Below are 17,828 nucleotides of genomic sequence, written 5' to 3' on the forward strand. Positions count from 1 at the left end.
AGGATAGATTAGGAGAAAAAAACAGTGTTTAGAGCACCGGTTAAATGCATACTAGACAGTGGCACTTGACCTTAAAAAAACATTGATGTAAGACATACCGGGCAATGCTGGCACTGAACCTTAAAAAAACTTTGATGTAGGATATACCGGGCAGTGGAATGCCGGGCAGGGTATGGTATACCGGGCAGTCTGAATTTTCCTTTAATTGTCAAGAAAATGTTTGTACTAAAAACCTTTTTTCAATAAAGAAAATATATTGTAGTTTCAAACCTTTCATCCCAAAAGGATTAAAAATTGCTTTTTAAAGCTTTTTTTTTAAAAGTATTTTCATTTAGGTAAAATGGTCACCTAGGTCCTTAATGACGTTTTAGTGGGCGTCACTCTAGCGATAGGACCAAATTGAATTGTCCATTAAAATGTCATGACAAGGTGGATTTTAGCTGAGCATATACAAGACTTTGCGAAAAGAAGCCTTGTACTTACCTAGATTTAAAATTATTTTCACCTTGAGACTAGCTTTATGAAAGGATTTTTTCACGCTTGAAAACCCTAAGTAAACCTCGATTTAAGGTTTTCATATATAGGAGGTTGATTTCAAAGATTTTGGATGAGGATAATGTGCGTAGAATAGAGCAGAATGTCACAGATCTCGTTTCAAGGTTTACATGTAAACCGCGTAACAAACCTTTTTAGGTTTACATTGAAAGGTTTCAGTTGAGTGAAAATAAACCTTTTTTCGCTCTCTGGGTGTGAGTTTTAAATCAAGACGTGCGATTAGTTACAAAAAATTTATATCCCATTTCGTGTAACTAATTTTAATCTATTTTAATAAGTTTCATTCAATATTTTACAACATTTTGAATGAAGGGATGGCAGTTTCTTCTCAGAACGAAATGGCAAATTTTTTACAAGTCAGTCTCATGTTTATTATACTTGTGTTTATAAGTGTCGAAAGTTTCTAAATGCGTTTTCACCGCTTTGTTCAGGTCGTTTTCAAGCACCTCTGATGATGATGATGTGTTCACTTCTGTGAGTTGTGTTTTTTCTGTCGATGCGGGTGTTGTATCGATGATTTCTTCATCGATTCCGAATGTGGATGAGGGAATCGTTGTATCATCCGTGGAGCAGGGTTGATAGGGAGCAGGGGAGCCGCTCATTTTCAAGGAATCGAACATCACTCTTATGTCCTGTTTTTTCCAACTGGAAACTTCGTGTTTGCTGTCGTCTACTTCGTCAATAGCTTTACCCTAAAAGAAAAATTTTTCTTTTGAAATAGAGTAAATTATTATTCTAACGATCTTATCGTGATAAGCAAACAGGGTGCGTAGCGTTTTTAAAAAGTGCTTAAAGGTGTTTATTTTCGATTTTTAAAAGACGTTAAAGGTGCTTTTTTCATTGGGTGTTTTTAAAAAGTGCTTAATTTTCCCTTTTTCAGAATGAGATTTTTCCTNAAAAAAAAAAAAAAAAAAAAAAAAAAAAAAAAAAAAAAAAAAAAAAAAAAAAAACAGTTCGCATTGTTCTATTCAACGTTTTCACAATTTATTCAATCCCTATCTATTTCGGCGTATTGTCAGCCCGTAGCGTATGAAAACGCCATTCGTTTTACATGAATCAACATTCCCTGATTTTTGACAATTGTCAAAACAATGCCAATAGGTTTTTTTTTGTTGACATAACGGTTAAAACAAGATAAAACCGTCAATTGTCAAAAACTTTCCAAACCTGCATGATTATATTTTTTAAAGTGCTTAAAAATATTTTTGGAGTGCTTGAAAAGTGGTTAAAAGGTGCTTATTTTTGTTGAATAATTTGGCTACGCACCCTGGTAAATAATGTAAAGATTCTAGACTAATATATCAATTGTGAGCATACCAAATAGGAAATAAGTCTACAGTCTAGCAGCACGTGTGGTTCACCGCACGTGCTGCTTTTATATTTTCTTTTATATAAATTCTTTCTATTCTTATTATTTTCTTTTAAATTACTTTTTAAAAAAAATTATATTACTTGTTTTTCAATAATTTTATTATTTTTAATTTTAAAAATGATTATTTTTCGTTGTGGAGATAACAGTTCACGATATTTCTATACCCGTTCGTAAATAAACCCATGAAGAAATCATTTCTGAAATTATTACACAAATGTATCATTCTGATGTGGCAACACCTGCATTACTTATTAAAGATACTAATTTACATTCTTTATTGACACGGCTGCTGTTGATGACGACATTTCGAATTAATGGGACCGAAAAGGAAAAAAAACTTGAGCTCAACAACAGTGAGTCAGCGACTCCTGTCGAGAAGATAATAAATTAGCATAATATTCAATAAACACAGCGTTGTTCTTGAAGGTTATGGAGACATGCTCATAAATTCTTTTCCGGTTGAAACAGTCTCTTCTAATGCAATCTGTATTTACCTTAGTAGATATGGAAATTATTTTCCACTCTTAAATAATCCTCTGTCTTATGTTTTTTTTGTCTATCTTCGTGTTAATACCATGTACGAGCGGCAAAATTATAGTACCAACAACTTATAAAATGTTTCTTATATTTTTTTTATTCATTTATTTATTTAAGCACGAATTAGGAGGTACAGTCGTTCAAATGTCATTAGTATATTTTTGGCAATTTTAAGCTTTTCTTCAGACACGATACAATTGACTTGTCTGCAAAAATAGGCGAATCACAAATTTCCTTCGAATATTACGTAAGAAAGATGTTCCCAGCTTGTCGTTTATTTATTTATTTTTGCAGTAATTTAATTTTAGGGTCAAATTTAAAAAAAAAAAACAATGAAAATTTGCATAATTTAAAATTTAGGTCTTTTTTTATTCATTTTTTTTTTGTAATAATCTATTTTTAGGATTAAATTCAAATAAACAATGCAACTTCGCATAATTTAAAATTTATTTCTTATTATTTTTTTTATTATTATTATTTTATTTTGTACTAATCTAATTTTAGGATTGAATTCAAATAAACAATGCAACTTTGCATAATTCAAAATTTGTGCCGTATTTTTTATTTTATCTTTACTTTATTTCTTTTGTAATAATCAAATTTTAGGATTAAATTTAAATAAACAATGTACCTTCGCATAGTTTAAAATTTGCGTCGTATTTTTATTTTATCTTTTTTATTTCATTTTTATTCACTTTTTTTTTGTAATAAATTATTTTTAGGACTGAATTTAAATAAATAATGCATTTTTTGCATAACTTAAAATTTATGTCTTATTTTTTTGTTGTTGCAATAATCTAATTTTAGGATTGAATTCAAATAAGCAATGTAACTTTGCATAATTTAAAATTTATGCATATTTTTTTTCGTGTTTTCCTATGAGGATTTCAATTTTTAACCTTTGAAACTCATAGAAAAAAAAATTCCAACTTTTTCTTTCCGTGAACTTAACTTTTTTTATTTAAAATTTCATACAGCGTAATTTTGTTTAGCTTTTTATTACAAGTTTTTATGGAATTAAAACAATGTGATTTCAATATCTTACGTAAATATACTACCCCTAATAATAAATATATGCAATACTTCCCCTTTGTCAAGAAAAGTAAGCATATCACAATCGCCTTTCCTTTTTTAAGAGCTTATGTAATATTTGAATGGCCCTATACCATTAATATTTTTTGGTTAATTTCAACGCAGCAGTTAATTTCAACCCTGCAGTTATGGGCGTCGCAATAATTCAATTTTTGATTATGAACAAATTTAAATACACTGACCAAAAACTCTACACATAAAAATATTTCTTATGCTTGCTGAATATCTATTAAAAGATTCATTATTTTTATTTATTTCTTGTTTTCAACTTTGATGAATTTAAATCGATGATGAGTCAAATAAAACTATCCTTTGTTTGTCGGAAAAATTAAGGGGGTCTCTTAGTGATCTTGTTGAGAGGGCCTGTAGTTCTACTTAATGGCCCGCATAATATTATTTTCCCACAACTTAATTATTTTCGAACTTATTATCTAGTGTTAAATTAATTTTTCATCTTACTCCATTTTTCTGCGCACCCTCGTAACACACCTCGCGTAAGTTACTAAATCTAACAGACTTTGCATAGCGGAACAAAATGTAACGTAAACTTGCGGGGTTTTTAATATCGATATATGTTTTATTTTATAACCGTCGTTGAACAGCCGACCCATTTTTTTGGGTTCGCGAGTACGAATATGAAATTCAGAATTTAATCCAAAAGACAAGGAAACTCCTGGATCAAGTATTGGGAGAAATTGCCTTCGTGGAGAACTTTTTGATTTAAACCAACCTGCATTTGCTTTACATGGAGAGGAAAACCATAAAAACCTCCCATGACAGCAAGGGGACTCAAACCCATGTTCCGTCTCCCACTGGGGATATTGTACGTCGGCACTGTGGTCTGCGCGAGCCGGATGTGGAATTCAAACTAACCAGCCATTATCGGGATTTGAACCCGATTCACTTGATTGGGAGGCGAGCGATCTATCCCCTGAGCCACCACGGCTCATAGGGAGATGTTTTTTTTAAACGTTTTTATTTTATATCCGTCGTTGAGCAGCGACCCAATTTTGGGTTTACGACTACTAATGTTCAACTCCTTAGCCTTGTTATTTTGAACCAGTCCAGAAGACAAGGAAACTCCTGGATCATTGTCTCTATAGTTATGATTTGTTATGGGAACATGGAGGACCTATTGACTCGACAGATTTAACGTGCCTCAGTCACCAATTAATACATGGGCAGTCTTCGGACGGCGGGGATCAAAACAATGACCTCTTGGACATGGGGCCAGTGCCCTACCAAGCAGGCTATCCCATCCCATAGAGAGATGTTAAAATAAATGTGATAAATGTAGTATGATCTTACATGTGCTCGTTTATAGCGTCTGTAGAGCAAGACAAGAATGAGAAAAATGATGGCTAACACTACAACAGCTCCAACAATGCTACCGATGATGGTACCCAAGTTCAGTTTATCTTTGGCGGGGGGTCGCTTCATGCTCCTCGTCATCTCGTAATAGTCAGTCAACATATCGTTGAGGCCCTCATAAAAGTGACCAGCTGAAAACTGAGCTTTATTTTCTAAAAATATCCTGTAGGCTTCTTTTAACGAAACATAAGCTGACGTGGCTTTCCCCACGTCGGTGTAAGCCTGAAAAAGGGAAAAAAAACTTGTAGTTAATCAACATTTGTGATACAAAATGCATGATTGTTGCACGGATTAGTTTATTTAATTTACAACAACTATAAAAATATAAATTTTAAAAAATTTATTAAATTTTATTTAAGACTAAACTCGTACGCTATTTTCTCACTTTTCCCTTCTCCCTTACCTTGCTTCACCGCCTCGCCAGTACGTCTCTTAAGATGGAAATACACTAGTGGGGTGGGGGAATAAGATTTGTTGAAACCATGGTAACGGAGACGGGATGTGACCTCGAGACATTTTATTTACAAAGAGTATACAGCATGTTTATAGTTAGTTATTTTCAATGACATAATGCTTGCCGGAGGTTTTGACGACAGAAAAATTCGTTGCCCAGCTACTACAAAGTTGCAATTTGTAGTGGAATGACACTTGATGTTAATACAGTTTTTTCAAATATTAATATTAATATCACCGCTGTCTTTAAGTATTACTACCGTACAACTAAAAAAAAAAAAGATTTTTTCCCCATCTGGCTTTAAGTATTATTACCGTACAATTGGAAAAAAAAAGAAAAAAAAGTAAGAGCTTTTAGACAGATTTTGAAAAATCTCCTTGACAAGTTTATTCACTACAGTTATTAAAAAACTACTGTTTTTCATACAAAAATGCCAAATATAAAAAAAATCTCAATAATGTATTTTTCTTCCATTTATTCTTCGGTTGCACGATAGTATTAAGGGGATGCAACTTAAAACAACTTGGAAAGAATGAATTAATATACCAATCTGTCGGCGGTGGCCACTATGATGAGTATGTCGTTGTCACACTTCCCCAGTTGCCACTTTGACCTCAACCTCTCTGTAAATGAACGAATGATTTGAGATGGATGCTCACTGAAAAAAAAAAAAACGAAATTATTCTTCATCCGATTTCCCTTCTTATATCGACATTAATATGTAAATAAAATACAATAAAAACTCAATACAACGATTACAGAATAATAATGGAAAGTACGTTTTAATAACAAATGACCTATATTAAAGATATGCCAAATATTCAGCTAAATTATAGATCAATATCGATTTAAAAGTTATAATTTTAACCAAAAATACTATATAAAGATGTTTTGACTCTCATTTTTGTTAAACGTGTTCAGTGCTTTAGTTAATAGAATTTACAAATTTTAATTAGTTTTCAACATTAAATTAGAAACTAAGCAAAATTATCCAGCTTTTAAATAGTGAATAAATTTTATCATAAACTCTTCTCTTTATATACAAAATGTACTTTCAGCTGACATAGTTTTTACAACTTCATTATTTTATTTTTGTATTAGAATACATTTAAAAAAATAGGCAGAAAATTCTAAATTGAATTTTAAATGTAATATAGAAATCAATAGCATAAATTAAGTATTATATATTTGGCAAATTGTGCTTGGCCATATAATACACAGTGTTTCCCAAACTTATGACTTTTGTGTACCCTTTCTAAATTTTTCGTAACGCTGTGTACCACTAATATATTTTTTTAAGAATATTTTTTATTTGGAACGGAGAATGAAGTTAAAAATCACAACTGGCTGTTGGCACCACTAGTTATTAACTGTTAACTCTGAAAAAAATAGCCAATCGAAAAGTCATCATTTCATCTTCTTGATAAAATCACTGTTATCAAAAGTCATTATGTCATTCTCTTGATATGTTTTTCCCGGTTCTAGACATTTCATGACGTACTACATCATTCAGTCTGCAGTCTTACTCTAGATATGCAATTTTGTTCAAAATTCAACAAATGTTCAAAATTAAGAGGAGGGAAAGAGGTGAATGTATCTATACCATTTTTTTAGTCCTTTAATTTATATTTTAATATTTTTATTTTATTTCATAACCGTCATTGAATTGCCGATCCAATTTAGGGTTTACGGGTTACTAATGATCAACTCCGTAGCCTTGTAATTTTGAATCCAATCCAGAAGGCAAGGGAACTCCTGGATCAAGTATTGGGAGAAATTTGCCTTCGTGGAGGACTTTTTGATGGAACGGAGCTAACAGCATTTGCGTTACATGGTGAGAAAAGCAGCGAAAACCTCCCATGGTTAGCCTTACGGCAAGGGAACTTTGACCCATGATCCGTCTACCACTGAGGATATTTTATGTCAGCACTGTGGTCGGTGCAAGCCGGTTGCGGAATCCGTATCGACCAGCCATCGTTGCATTTGCGTTGCGTTGCACGGAGAGGATATACGAAAATCTTCCACGGTTTGCCTGAAGGCAAGGGGACTCGAACTCATAATCCGTCTACCACTGAGGATATTTCACGTCACCACTGGTCCCGCAGTGGACTCATCGTAAAGACGCTGTTCCCAGTATAACACCGAATTCAAGTATCACTGACTGTGATCAGCCTGCGTATTAACCGAAGGTGCGTGGTATCGGTTCTCGTTAAACTGTTCTGCCGTAAAGTGCTCGACTTCGCGAGCTGGTCGTCAATCTACCATAGTAGGTGAGTCATCCCCTCTACAGGGGATCAAAATTGTGATGGGATTTCTTCGAATCATATTCAGGGATGTTTGCCAGACCATCGTCAATAGCTCTAATTACGGCGCAAACCTACCTACTTCAACTCTGTGATCGGTGCGAGTCGGATGCAGAATTCGCATCTATCCTTGGAATTCGAAACCCCTCATTGGAAGCTCTATCCCCTGAGCCACCGCGGCTCGCATATCCTCTATTGACAGAAAAGAAGCTCAGCCAGTCTTTCACCAGACTGCGGCAGGCAGTATAAGCCAATTTGCTAAACAGTTAACTACTTTGAAACATAATTATTGAATAACATCTGAAAATTAATTAGTATGGGATTAGTACTGTCAGAAATTTTACAAATTTGCTAAAAAAAGTTACTGAGCATCATTTTTATCGATCTTCGTTACCTCGAAAACCTTGTTATGTCAAAAAAATATTTTTCCCCTGTTGCATTACATATCCACTTAATGTTAATTTGAATTCCTATGTCGAAGAGTTTCTTCTCAAAACCTTGTTATGTTGAATTTTTTTCGAAATAGCAAATGAATTTTTTCAGGAAAATCACAATGTAAATGTATCATAATGTAAACCAATTTTTTTTCTTCTATTTAATACATAATTATTTTCGTCTTACTTTTAAAAATAATGTTATCATTGTTGTATTTAGACTTACAGTCAACTATCAACGCATTTATTAGTAGTTTATACTCATATATCATATGACTCTAGTTTTTTGAGTATTATTTTCGAGTATATTTTTCTACTTCTTAGAACATATTTAGTTCTGAACTTGTTATCTCGAAAACTCGCTATCTCGAAATTTTTTTAACGTCTCTTCACCTTTTGAGATATAGAGTGTATACTGTCATTTCGAGACCTTTGTTTATTAAGATAACGCATTAACCTGTTGCATAGTTCGCTTCCACTCATGAAATTTGATTCTTCTATTATAAGTGTTTCATTATGATCTTTAACATTTTCCCATCCATGCGTCGATAGGGGCATTTTGAGTTTTTTCTAGCATGAAGTAATTGGCATTTCCTCTAGTATGACATAACAGTTTGTTTAGGTTCTATACCCAATTGACTTGGCCGGGAAAGACTGGTTGGCAGGGCGCTGTACTCACGCTCGTGAGAATCGAAGTTCGAATCCAGACGGCCGAAGACTCCCTCTCCGGGTTCCAAAGTACTCCATGTTCCCATAACAAATAAAACCTCTGGGGGTACTGAATTTAAAATCTTTATTATGAAAAAGTAACCTTAAAAAGTGATAACAATTCCCAGCTTTCACAGAAAATACAAATTTAATTTAATTATAGCAGTAGAGAAATTTTTTCGAACCGGAATAACCTGGTTGGCAGGGCACTGGACTCATATTCGTGAGAACCAGCCGGCCCGAAGACTCCCCGTGCAGTAAATGGCGATTGGTGCATGTTCCCTTAACAAATAAAGTCCTCCTTGTTCCTTTAACAAATGTACTGAATTGGGTTCAGAATTGGAGTATTTTGGGTACTGAATTGTAGATTAATCGTTCTTTGGTTTTAGGTCAAAATTACGAACTGTGGATGAATGTATAAATGGGTCCGCTCTATAAACGGGTGTGACGTATGGGTGTCACAGAAGTAGAATTCTTGACCATAGATGGCACCACTGGAAAACTACAATAACCCAATTGACTTTGAATTTCCGTTAATTTTGCTATGTGCTTAAAATGAACTACAATGATTTTAATCTTTTTTACGCATTTTGAGCGATCAAATTTATTGTGTGACATTCAATTTACGAATATCATACTTTTTGTCCACAATGGATGTCAAAATATTATTTCCACTGATTTGGCGAAAGTAAAACAGTTCGGGACTTTTAAATCGATCCCATATATTACTGTTAAAAGGATCATCTCAAGCACAGAAATGTCTCAGGAGTTCCTCTATATTGTCTGAATTTAAGGCCAATATTATCGGTCATTCACAGTAATATATATATATATATATAGTGGATATTAACTCACTTGTAAGGCTGGAAGACATATTTTAAGAGAGCTATTCCTATGACAATTCCACCCTCTTCACCATCACAGCGATCACAAATGCAGGGAGTCTCTTTGAACAATTGTCTGATGTTGGCGTCCAGCTTGTCAGCTGAAATAACAGAACTTCAAATACATTGTAAATAGCATCAAAAACTATGTAAACATTATGGACAAGGAAGAACCAGCGGAGCGTGGATTTTTGAAGTGAGTATAGCTCGTTCACCCTTAGCTCCGCCTTCACCGCGTGGTATCCGACAATACTATTTCGCTATTTTTGGCAAAAGGATGTGAACAATCCTGAACGAGGCTGCTATTTGGCGATCTTATAATATATTTATCTTTATGTGCATTTTTTAAGATTAAAAATTTCATAAATTCGATGATATTTCTCTCTTTTGAGTGAATAGTTTGCCCTTTTTGAGACGTTTTGCTGGGAAAACGGCAGTTTTCAAATTTGAAATATATTTAATTAGCTAGAGAAGTGAAAGGTATAATAGCAAGTGACTAAAAAAGAAAAAAATAGTGCGTGGAGTCCCACCGCGCGGAAAAAGTTAAACTTCGTAACCTGCGACGTTAATTGTAGAAGAATCAGCAGTCGTAGAAGGAACACTAGTTCTATTCAACCACTCTTTTTCCTGCTCCGCTCGCTTCCGTGTTCTGTAATAACGGTAATATTGTGCATTTTTCCCTCGTGGACTCTTGAACCAGTGGAGGTGCTTGTCGTTGCTTCATCGTCTCGCCATGGAAAATGTATTTGTATTCATAATGTATGTGAATGCGTCATAATGTAATTTCAAAAGAGAAAACCTAACTATCAATTGATATTCACAAGAGACGTACCTTGACATAACCTTAAATCCGTCGCATTGTCCGTGGGATTGTTTTTACTCATTTTTTACAATTGTTATCCACTAAATTTGAAAATAAAAAATACTATCCTATTAAATTATATGTGTAACAAATCAAACTAAAAAAATATTTATAGAAAAGCAATACTTTTATGACTTTCATTATTTTTATGCTAGTGAGAACACAAACAATATGGAAATAAATGAGGGAAAACTGGATCCTACCACGTGATTTCCCGGCCAATAAAAATGTAGCGTTAAACGTTTAACGCAACCTTGTTGGAAGTCGCATGAGAAGTATAACTTCAATGAACTGTTTACGTTTGGCGAGCAATAAGGGTTGTCTCAATTTCAAGCGCGGAGAGAGTTCTACTCCCACGCTTAAATGAACTCTGCGTCCGAGGATGTGGAGCCAAGTGATAACTCCTGGCGAACGAACTATAGTTTTAACATCTTTCAGGATTCTAATTCTACTTACACCTATCTGAGGACAATATCAATACATGACAATTTAATATTGAAAACTTTTGACTTACTGACGCCAAAAAAGTAAATCACCATTGAATGAGCCGCAATGGCTCAGGTGATAGAGCGTTCGCTTTCCAATGAGGTAAACCGGGTTCAAATCCCCAGCAATGACTGGTCGAAACGAACCCGCATCCGGCTTGCACCGACCACAGTGCTGAGGTGAAATATCCTCAGTGGTAGACGAATCATGGGTTAGAGTCCCCCTGCAGGCTAACCGTGGGAGGTTTTCGTGATTTTCCTCGCTATGTCATGCGAATGCTGGTTAGTTCCATCAAAAAGTCCCCCACGAAGGCAAATTTCTCCCAATACTCGATCCAGGAGTTTTCTTGTCTTCTGGATTGGGTTCAAAATGACAAGGTTACATAGTAGAACATTAGTAGTCGTAAACTCAAAAATTGGGTCGTCTGTTCAACGACGGTTATAAAATAAAATAAAATACCATTGAATAGAGATGAGATTTTTTTCTGCTCTCTAAACGGTATATCATCAGTTGACATAAAAGAAGCTCATCCCGTCTCACAGCCGGCAATGAATAAAACGTATTTGGAAGCTGCAACAGGCTGTATAAGCCAATAGGTTAAACAATATACTACTTTTAAACATTGATATATGACAGCCCAGGGTGCATCTTGGCTTTCTCTGGAACATTTTTCCATGCAGTTCCCTGCTGATTATTTTAAAATCCGCGTTAACGGAGTCCAGCATCAAAGTTTTGGACATACTTTAGCTTTACAAGAAACAATAGGTTTTTATTATAAAATTTTGTGTGGTGGATTATTTTTTAAAATTGTTATTTTATTTCAGCTTTTGTTCACAAAAGTCAAAATTTTTGCTATAGATGGACCAACATAATCTCGATGGTAACCATCAATAATTCCATCATAAATCATTATATTTTAGTTCGTAACCAAGATAGGTAACCATCACCCCAATGTAGGAATTCGAACTGATTTATGATGGTCCAACATAAGAATAGCAACCTGTTTTGATTCCTGAGAATCAAATCATAAACGACCATGGATCATCATGGATTGTTAGTCCATGAGAATCAAACTTCTCTTGATGGTTAAACATCATCGTGATAATATAACATTTTCCATCATGGGATAATGGAAGTTAGTTGACATATCAAACGCCATGAACCCACAATGATAAATGTTGGATGATGATAACCATAAAATGATGTCGGACCATCATGAATCACACTGTAACCAAGATAAATCATCAAATGATTTGATGAGACCATCAAGAATTTTGACTTGGGCGTTCTCATCTGCCTTACCTTGTTCCTTATCTAGAATCATATCAGGATCACATATGTAAGAGGTCTTCATCCTATTGCAGAATCGGAAGTTGTCCTGGGGGTGGGGGATTTCATCGACATTCCATCGATAGATGTCCTTTTTGTCATCGAAATCGTACGCTTCCGAATAGTACTCGTCGTATGCATCGTTTATGGGCACCGGTATGGGAGTTCTGTCCGCATATCGTTGGCATGTTCCGAATCGCCATATCACCATGAAGACAAAGACAGGCAATAGCATTCTTTATTCTACATGCTCTTCTGTAAAGAGAAAACACCACCATGTTATAAAGTGCTATATGGGCAGTCAATAAAACAATTATTTGGAGGAAAATAGAGAGATTTTGCATCTTGCCCCTTGAATTACAGCGTAATATTAATAGAGAACCGATATTGTACTCCAGAAACTAAATATACATGAGGTACTATGTTAATGTGCTAAAACTTCCCATTATCCACAGTTCTAACTTAAAGGCAATAATCGGTTATAGCTTAAGGGTAATAATCGGTTACAACTTAAAGGCAATTATCGGATATAACTTAAAGGTAATTATCGGATATAACTTAAAGGAAATTATCAGAGGTAATTATCGGATGTAACTTAAAGGTAATTATCGATTGTAAGCTTATGGTAATTATCGGTTATAACTTAAGAGTAATTATCGGTAGGAACAACGCCAGATTCTAGTTTACACCGGATAATCGATAATATGCACTAAAAATGAAAATATCGTAATCATTATTGATAACGCAACGCATAAAAAAAAAAACATCGCAAATATTATATGTAACTCTAGTTGAGCCGCGGTGGCTCAGGGGATAGAGCACTCGCCTTCCAATGAACCGGGTTTGAATCCCAGCGATGGCTTGCTGATACGAATTCCGCATATGACTTGCGCCAACCACAGTGTTGACGTTTTTGTTTTTCCTCTCCATGTCACGCAAATGCGGGTTAGTTCCATCAAAAAGTTTTCCACGAAAGCAGATTTCTCTCAATACTTGAGTTAGGAGTGCCCTTGTCTTCTGGAATGGGTTCTAAATTACAATGCTACGTATTTGAACATTAGTAGTCTTAAACCCAAAAAAAATTGGGTCTGGTGTTCAACGACGATTATAAAATAAAAAACTACACAAAACGATGTGATACGAATTCCGTATCCGGCTAGCACCGACCACAGTGCTTACGTGAAATATCCTCAGTGTTAGACAGATCATGGGTTATAATCCCCTTGCCATCATGCTAACTATAGGAGGTTCTCGTGGTCTTCCTCTCCATGTAACGCAAACGCGGGTTAGTTCCATCAAAAAGTCCTCCACGAATGCAAGTTTCTCCCAATACTTGATCTAGGAGTGTCCTTGTCTTCTGGATTGGGTTCAAAATGACAAGGCTATGGAGTTGAACATTAGTAGTCGTAAACCCAAACAATTCAGTTAGCTGTACAACGACGGTTTTAAAATGAAAAAAAAAATAATAACTTAGTTATTTTATACGATATTAAGTGCGTCGACAAATTTTATGTAGGTAACAAAATATTGGCCTATGTAGAAATAATATACATAATTAAATTGGAAAAAAACCCTCATGATATATTATTAAATATTGACATTTTATTAAAATTTTACATCTATCGCTTATAGGGACCAATGTTCGTGAAAGCGACAACACAGAAAAGTAATCAATAGCACATAAATTGATTGTTTACTAACTACATTGTTTAGATATTTAAATCATTTTTAAAAAATATATATAAAATTTCTTTTGAAAAATTAATAGTTTTGTACTAAGCCATTATTTTAACTTTCAAGCATCTGAGTAGATAGTTAAAATAGTAAATTAATATGTCATCTTAATATCTACATTGTTAACATGTATGAAGGAAGGGGTTTATTAATTTGAACTTTCAGGAAGTTGCCTTTCAGGAAATTTTTTTATTTTAATATTGTCTTCTTATTTTCTACCTCTGCGTCATTTGCTAAACAGAAATATTAGAAACCTTGTATTTTCAGAAAATAAATAAAACTTTATTTAGTTGGTGCTTATTATTACGCTATTTCAATGAATTTTCAAAAGGAAATATAAAATTTTCATTTTAGGTTGCTGTTAGTTTAAATATATATATGAAATGAAACTATATTAGGTGCACTGAAATTATATTAGGTTGGGATAGATTAGATATAAGAATAACTTTCAGAAAAATTAATTTGATTTAGATGATAATTTTGCTTACCACCTTCAAACAATTTTATTTATTGATCAATAAACAATTTTCAAAAAAAAACTTTCAAAATAAATATTTGAAAGGATTATTTAATGTAATTTAATTGTTTTAAATTTTGATGAAAGCCAAATATGCTTTGAATTTTATCCAAATATTCCCTCAATAATACCTTAATTTTTTAAAAAGTTTTGTGTAAGTCTTGAATTTACATTTTTAATATAAAATTACATGCTGTAGATATTACCCCTGGTATAAGATGTACATACTACGCTGACTTCAATAAATATGCATCTTTATAGTTTTCCTTTTTTTGATTATTTTATAATTGCTTACGTCCATTAATGAAATATCAATCGAGGGTAAAATTTGCGTTATGATATAGAATTATATATTATAGATCATACTTAACACAAAAAACATCATTCTACGTATTTCAAATTTTGGAACAAAAAATTTAACTGTATGATTTGGAATTTTACTGTTCCATATTTCTTGCTATTCATTAATTACCAATCAAGAATAAAATTTGCGTTGTATTATAGAATTATCTATTATAGATTTTATTTAGCATAAATAATTCTGTGCAACACATTTCAAATTTTAAAAATATACCTTTATTAGTTTGAGTTTTTTAATGTTAATTACTTGATTATGTAAATTCATCAAGATTAAAACTTACGTTATAATATAGAGTTACCTATTATACATATCATATCACTATGACATAAAATCATAATGGTCTAACACCGTTTTCCATTGCTGTCGGCGCATTTTTATTGCCCGGAAAATCACGTGGTAGGATCCAGTTTTTCCTCATTCATTTCATTATTGTTTTGGTTGTCATCAGCATAAAATTGACAAAGGTCGTAAAGGCATTGTTTTCCTTTAAATATTTTTGTATCCCTAATTTAAAGTTATTTTCCAGTACTGCTATTATAAGCGAACATTTTAAACAATAATATATCGTTGTAATGTTAATTACTTGATATGTTATAATGTTAATTATTTATTTTTTAATGTTAATTACTTGCTTATGTATATTCTTCAAGATTAAAAATGACGTTACAACATAGAGTTATCTATTATATATATCGCATATATTATTAAAAGCGATTGATATACATTTTAAACAATAATACATCGTTATTTGTTTGAATTATTTTGCTAATTACCATTCAAAACTAAATTCATTTCATATAAAAATCACCGTTACGTTCATTTCTAAGTATTTTGATCAGCTGTTTAAAAAAGAATCGTTTAAATAAGTCAGTTATTGAAAGAAAAAAAAATTTTTTTTTTTTAATCATACCTATACAGCAAGAAGAATATGTCAATCAGCCGTAGATCTCACTGATGATCCAAAAAATTTTTTAATTAGCCATGTGGGTCAATAGTTATGCAAGTTCGATTGTGTAAGTTATTAATGGAGGATCTCAACATTAACTCATACACCTGCACGTAAAACATGGAAAATGCCTTTGTTATAACTTTCAGACTTTGTTGATGATAAGGTAGAAAAGAGATAACGCTTATCATTAGAAAATTTCGTTAAAAAATGCGGATATTTATCTCATCCTTTTTCAAATAGGCAGTTTTATGCGGGCTCTGACTTCGTTTTAGCAATCACCCTAAGAAAGAACGTACTACGTTTGTATAGCTCTACAAATATCACCTAGATGAATGTTGGTTTTTCTAAAAATTATTTTGCAATTTAAACAGTATTTTTATTGTTTTTACTAACTTCTTTATCTGTTATGGGTTTTGTTGCTTAAATTTTCCAATTACTATTATTAAAGTTTTTTTTCCATAGATAGTAGCACTGAAATGTTATTTTGTTTTATACATTTTTTACCTATTAGTATCTACGATAAAGCTAAAAGGGCACTCATTATATATTTTCTTCTGAACAATTTTTGTTAACTGTTAAATTAGTATATTTAATAATAAACACATGTCTATTTTATTTTACTTCATATCGGTAAGTTTGTTTTCTGCTTTTCTTCTTTAATCTTAAACTCAATTAAAATCACACTTTTTAAATTTTTTAGACACATAATATCGACACATGAATAATTTTTCTTTATTTTGAAATATCTCTGTCGTAAAGTAGTGTAGCATATATATATATCTTTGTAGAGTATTGTGTGTTGTATATCTTGGTAGTGTAGCATATATCTTTTCGATACATGGAGTTGCGTTTGCAAAGGTGAAACGCAGGTCTCTTTTAATTTCCAATCTATTTTATTTGCAATACAATTGAGACGTTTAACTTACAAAAATAAGTCGACAATGTCCTGTAAGCTCTTTCTAATAATTATTTCACATTAAAGACTAAAATTCTATAAATGATTCCTCTCCAATTTTGTCTTTTGCTAGAGATTCATTTTTAAGTCCGAAAAATTCTTTTTTAAAAACATTAAGAACTTCTTCAACTGACTAACTAAATAGATTTTAAATTCAATTTAACTTCTCACCAGACAACAGTAGAAACATTTCTCTAAATTCATTTTCTAAACATTAAAAGAGTCTATATTAAAAATCATTCGTAAAAAGCCATGAAAAATGATTTAAAAATTAAAAAGAATAACCCTTAAAATTTTTTGTTAAGAGACTTATAAATAATTCCTTCAATTTTGCAAATTTTTATTTTCATGGACATGCAGACATAGAGAGAATTTTGAAATATTAAAATAAAAAGCTAACTATTTTTATTTTTGAAAAAACTGCTGATCTTCTGCGCATTAAAATTTTGCACCTTTTTTCATTATCAACAAAGAAGACGTCGGCTAGAGATAATCAACACTTAACCTGGAAGATAAGAAAGTTACAATACGAACTCTCAACTATTATAACATTTGCATGGTAGTTCCCAAAAAACCGCTATTCCATAGCATTAGTTGCGAAAAAGCGTTATTCCTCCATAGCATTTCATTCAAATTTTCATTCTTTTTCTACGTATTAGAATTTGCCAATATTTTTATTATCAATATACACTACCCACCAATAATGGAAGAGACACTTTCAGTTTTTGAGATTTTCTAAATTTCTTCAGAAATACTTAAAAGATTATTTTATAACTTTAGAGGTGTTTAGTTCATGATATTTTTTATACTTATCATTAAAATTTAAAGCTTTCAGAAGCATGAGACATCTACAGTCCCAGGCCAAATTATTCGACGCACTTTTAGATTCTATGTGAAATCTTAATTATCAGGTTATACTGTACAG

At 32.6% G+C, this 17,828-nt stretch overlaps 1 protein-coding gene across 5 annotated transcripts in view; it reads right to left on the minus strand.

Moving 5' to 3' along the window:
• Positions 1-799: 799 nt before the first annotated feature.
• Positions 800-17,828, minus strand: part of LOC107449777 (uncharacterized) — a 36,648-nt gene continuing 19,619 nt past the window's right edge. For 4 of the 5 annotated variants that reach the window (XM_016065423.3, XM_016065425.3, XM_071183625.1 and 1 more), the window contains exons 2-6: positions 12,361-12,642; positions 9,682-9,811; positions 5,928-6,039; positions 4,865-5,149; positions 800-1,247 (exon numbers count right to left, since the gene is read on the minus strand). In XM_016065423.3, coding sequence (XP_015920909.1) covers positions 906-1,247; positions 4,865-5,149; positions 5,928-6,039; positions 9,682-9,811; positions 12,361-12,622 — 1,131 coding nt within the window. In that variant the 5' untranslated portion in view covers positions 12,623-12,642 and the 3' untranslated portion in view covers positions 800-905. Of the gene's footprint in view, positions 1,248-4,864; positions 5,150-5,927; positions 6,040-9,681; positions 9,812-12,360; positions 12,643-15,909; positions 16,116-17,828 lie in introns of those variants that run through there. The other variant, XM_016065422.2, reaches the window with a different exon arrangement.

This window comes from Parasteatoda tepidariorum, chromosome 1 (genome assembly GCF_043381705.1).
Source record: "Parasteatoda tepidariorum isolate YZ-2023 chromosome 1, CAS_Ptep_4.0, whole genome shotgun sequence".
In the NCBI taxonomy this organism is placed as follows: Eukaryota; Metazoa; Arthropoda; class Arachnida; order Araneae; family Theridiidae; genus Parasteatoda; species Parasteatoda tepidariorum.